General features: G+C 38.4%; 1 protein-coding gene across 2 annotated transcripts in view; it reads left to right on the top strand.

The window, feature by feature from the left end:
- Positions 1–3,716, top strand: part of LOC107694074 (ataxin-7-like protein 3) — a 10,182-nt gene extending 6,466 nt beyond the window's left edge. Inside the window, exon 8 of one of the 2 annotated variants that reach the window (XM_016493666.1) lies at positions 2,738–3,716. In XM_016493666.1, coding sequence (XP_016349152.1) covers positions 2,738–2,817 — 80 coding nt within the window. In that variant the 3' untranslated portion in view covers positions 2,818–3,716. Of the gene's footprint in view, positions 1–2,157 lie in introns of both variants that reach the window. The other variant, XM_016493667.1, reaches the window with a different exon arrangement.
- Positions 3,717–4,998: the final 1,282 nt, after the last annotated feature.

The raw sequence follows: 4,998 nt of genomic DNA, 5'->3' as shown, positions 1-4,998 counted from the left end.
TTTTTGATGGAATCTTGAGAGCTGTCTGACCCTGCATAGACAGCAATACAACTGAAATGTTCCCAAGTCCAGAGACGTAGCAAGGAGATCGGTAAAATAATCCATGTGACATCAGGGGTTCAACCGTAATTTTACGAAACTACGAGAATACTTTTTGTGCGCAAAAGAAAAAGAAAAAAAAGACTATTCAACAATTTGTCTCCTCCGCATCACCCTGTAGCGCCATTTTGGAGAGTATCCGTTGGATGTAAACAGCGTATGCTGTTCTGCTCAGATTCCATCAAAAATATCTTAATTTGTGTTCCGAGTCTGGCCGATCTGTGACAACGGGTTTGAAACGACAAGAGGGTGAGTAATTAATGACAGAATTTTCATTTTTGGGTGAACTAAACCTTTAAGGCAGTTGGGACCACAGTCACCATGCAAAACATTGGTAACACATTACTCCGCAATGAACTGAAATCCTGCAGCGCCTGCAAGGTCCCCCTGTTCAAGAAAGCACATGTACAGGCCCATTTAAAGTTTGCCAATGACCATCTAAATGATTCAGAGAAGGCTTGGGAGAAAGTGCTGTGGTCAGATGAGACCAAAATTGAGCTCTTTGGCATTAACTCGACTCGCCGTGTTTGGAGGGAGAGAAATGCTGACTATGACCCCAAGAACACCATCCCTACAGTCAAGCACGGAGGTGGAAACATTATGCTTTGGGGCTGTTTTTCTGCTAAGGGTACAGGACGACTTCACCACATTGAGGGGCAAATAGACGGGGCCATGTACTGTAAAATCTTGAACGTGAACCTCCTTCCCTCAACCAGAACCAAGATCATGGATGGGTCTTCCAGCATGACAATGACCCGAAACATACCGCCAAGGCAACACTCAAGAAGAAGCACATTAAGGTCATGGAGTGGCCTAGCCAGTCTGCAGACTTCAATCCTGTAGAAAATCTGTTGAGGGAGCTGAAACTTCGAGTTGCCAAACGACAGCCAAGAAACCTTAAGGATTTAGAGAGGATCTGTAAAGAGGAGTGGATCAAAATCCCTCCTGAGATGTGTGCAAACCTGGTGACCAACTACAAAAAATGTGCCTTGCCTACAAGGGTTTCTGCACCAAGTACTAAGTCATGTTTTGCTTGGGGATCAAATACTTATTTCACTCACTGAAATGTAAATCTATTTCTAACCTTTATATAATGTGTTTTTTTCTGGATTTTTTGGTTGGTATTCTGTCTCTATACATTAAAATAAACCTACCATAAAAATAACAGACCCTTCAAGTGGGCAAACGTACAAAATCAGCAGGGGATCAAATAAATATTTTCCCCACTGTAGATGAGTTTGCTCCGTACAGATTTGCGTTACATCACTTGCTCACCAATGGATCCTCTGCAGTGAATGGGTGCTGTCAAAAAGAGAGTCCAAACAGCTGATATAAAACATAATCCACTCATAAAAAAAAAAAAACATAATCCGCAAGTAATCCACATGACTCCAATCCATCAATTAATGTCTTGTGAAAAGAAAGGCTGATTGTTTGTAATAAAGTCATCAAGACTTTCTAACTGTTGCTTCCGACTAAAATTTGACTCCATAATATTGCTTTCTCCAGTAAAAAAAATCATGTTATCTGAACCAGGAGAGCAATATGCACAGATCAAGTACCATTTACAAGTGAAAACAGTTCTAAATAAATATGTCTGTGGATTTTGATAGGGTTTTTTTTCAATGGAGGAACTTGTATTTTGGCCAGAAGCAACAGTTTAAAGTTAAATTGGATTTGTTTCTTAAAAACACAAATTTTCAACTCCACAAGACTTTAACTGTAGAACTGAAGTCGTGTGAATAACTTGTAGATTATTTTGATGTTTTTATCAGCTGTTTGGACTCTCATTCTGACGGCACCCATTCACTGCAGAAGATCCGAGTGAAATTGAAGTTTCTCAAAATCTGTTCTGATGAAGAAACAAACTCCTCTACATCTTGGTTGGCCTGAGGGTGAATACATTTTCAGTAAATTGTCATTTTGGGGTGAACTATTCCTATAAAGCAAGCAGCTTCACTGTGTTAATATCAGTTTCAATAGAATTACAACTTCAATTTCTACTATAAAGCAGCTCTTCATTGTGTTCATGTATTTACTCACTTCTAACCTCGACAGACTGAACAGAAGAAACGAACCGGAGAAAATTTCCACGTCAAAGAAGGCAAAGCCTCAGAGCACACCTTCTCATTATGCAATCGTCACGGACCAATGGTAGTTCGAAGGCGTTTACCAGCCGGAGCAAACTTTTCCAGAAAGTTTGCTTTGGCAAGCTGTTTCGAACACCTAACGCGAACTCCAACTGATTTTGTTCGAAATCACACCATCACACCAGTTCGTTCTTCGATTTCGCTTGAAGTATATGGGGCCTGTAGTGGTCATTCATGGGGAATGGGGGGAAAACACAAGGACGCTTTTTTTTTTAATTAAACTTCTTTAGCTTAATTGTCAAACACGACCATCTAGTGCATGTTTATGAAGAAAAACAATGAAAATGCAGTGGAGTGGAATACAAAAACCCACTCTGTGTTAACGGCCCCTTAAGTTGCATTCAGCAAGGTCAAGGTCGAATTTAAAAGGTTTACATGCTGGTTAAAAATGTTGTTAGTGATAAAACAACTATGTTGTTAGTCTTTGAGTCATTTAACGTTTTTGAAAATAATTTTATTTAACTGTCTGGTGAATGGTTTTCTTGAAGCTTTGCTGGATCCTAAGCGACGTGTGGAGAACCAGGACAGTTCGTGCGTGTTGCTAAGAGATGAGACATTCTCTCAATAACACTGTGGGTAGCAGGAGTCACTAACTACACACAGTGCCACACAGTTCACCTTATCACAGGATTGTGTGATCTGAATTATGCTGATCAGTGGAGGAGATGTGGACTAATTCTTCTGTCATTCAGTTTACGTAATTTTTTTGTCTTCAGAATTTTTTTGCACAATCTCTAATATCCTGCTCATGCAGCTTTGATGGCTGGTCTCTCAAAAATGACACATCTAGGATAGAGGAACTTGCACGATTCTCTCAGGGAGGAAGTTAGAACTCATCGTATCAGCAGACAGACGCTGGGCCAGTTGAGCTCTCCCATCACTAAGGTGCAGGTTTCTTTCTAAATGAAAGATTCTCATATGTAATCTCTCATTCTGGGAGGATTTTGCAACAGTTAATAATTAAATTGTTAAAGATTAATAGCAAAAAATCAAGATTGTGAATCAGTGTGAACAGTTCCCTATCAGGTAATTACTACACAGGTTTTTATTACATTTTTTGGAGAATCATGATCCAGTAGAGTATTTTCTTCTCTCTGTAGTTTAATAGCCTAAGTGTGGTACAATTGTACTATATTATGTCACTAGATCTATAGCACATTATCATACTTCATTTTTTTTTAAATAACAAGTTATTGGTTACAAAGAGAGCAAAGACAGTTTGGCATAGATCTCCAAAAAGAATTAAGGCTTGAGAATATCTTTGTTATTGAAATGTTTTTCTTTTCTACGTTTTTTATGTTTTAGATGTTTACAGTGTAAGGTGTCCTGTGCGGTCTCACTTTGTTTGTGACTGTGTGTATATATATATATATATATATTTGACTAGGTGAAAGATGCTGCTATCCTGACCGCGAGCCGTACGCTTATGGGCATGTCATCCATGTAATAAAAGATCAGAACTCTGAACATGCTTCATGTGTGTGCTGCAGATATTTATTTCAGAAATATGGGTGTTGTAAAGGCAAAAAAACAAACAAATCAGAAATTCTAAACTGTGAGTGGTGATCGTTCCAGCCTGTAAGTCCCTTGGTAAAATGCATCGCTTGAGGCTTTGGCTTCCTTTGTGTTCGCAGATATGTACAATTAACTGGCTACTTTTTGTCAATTAGTTCTGTTCCTCAATTTATTGTATGAGCTAAATTCTAAGACTCCTGATTTTTAATACTACAAGAGCAGGGCAAGTGAACAGCACTAAAGGAAATAAGCAGAATGTCCAACAATGGCAGCATTGCAGATGTTGTATGTCCGGATTTCATTACTACTACAAATGTAGTGTGAAAATTTTGACTCTTTTTATCACAGCTTGCCTGTGTTTACAGCCGAATCAATCCAACAGGGTCTGGCTGCAGACTTGCACTTGCACTGTCAGACTTGCACTCTCGGACACTTGCGCTTCCGCAATTGACGTCACTTGCAGTCATTATTTTTTATTTTGTTCTATTTATTTTTTTTTTTTGGAATCTCTCAACATTTTACAACAGTAGCCAGGTGGTGAAGACAAGAAAAAAAAAAAAGAAACTAAATTACAATGTCACTTGCACTCTCCGCTACCTGCGACGTCACTTGCAATCCACACAAATCGTGCTTGATGTATTAAGATGCTTTTAAAATATCAAATTCAATATACGGTTTATTAAAATAATGAATATGTATATAGTATTTTCCACCCATACCGCAAAACGTGGCATATGTGGCATAATGGACTAAGATGATAATAAAGACCAAACTCAATATGCTCCTCTTCATTATTAAAATATACATAACTATGTACAGGCAAGTGAGAATAAACGTAACACGCAACAATTTAACGCATTGCGTTCTGGGCTCGTCTGCTTGCCTGTACGGAGTTGATCCTTTTAATATCACTTAATGCATTTCATAATGCATGGTCATATCTGCTGGTCTGTATATACTTTGCGTCAAGAACAAGACATAGGCTACTGAATTGTCTTTATCATCCGTTATTATGCCACATTTTTATTATGCCACAAGCGTTTTGCTGTATGGGAGGACAAGTGAAAGTTTGCGCATTGTGCTCATGGCCATCTGCTTGCCTTGTAGTACATTAAATAATAACTATATATCGAATTTGATCTTTTAATTGAACTTAATGTATCTTAATAGCCTACATCAAGCCATGTTAAGTGTTTATGTTTTTCTACAGGAGGAAAACGCTTAGCGAGAGACT

This window comes from Sinocyclocheilus anshuiensis, unplaced genomic scaffold, assembly GCF_001515605.1.
Source record: "Sinocyclocheilus anshuiensis isolate Anshui unplaced genomic scaffold, SAMN03320099.WGS_v1.1 scaffold2046, whole genome shotgun sequence".
NCBI classification, from domain to species: domain Eukaryota; kingdom Metazoa; phylum Chordata; class Actinopteri; order Cypriniformes; family Cyprinidae; genus Sinocyclocheilus; species Sinocyclocheilus anshuiensis.
Note: the sequence above shows the minus strand (reverse complement) of the source record. Positions and strands in the feature narration are given on the sequence as shown.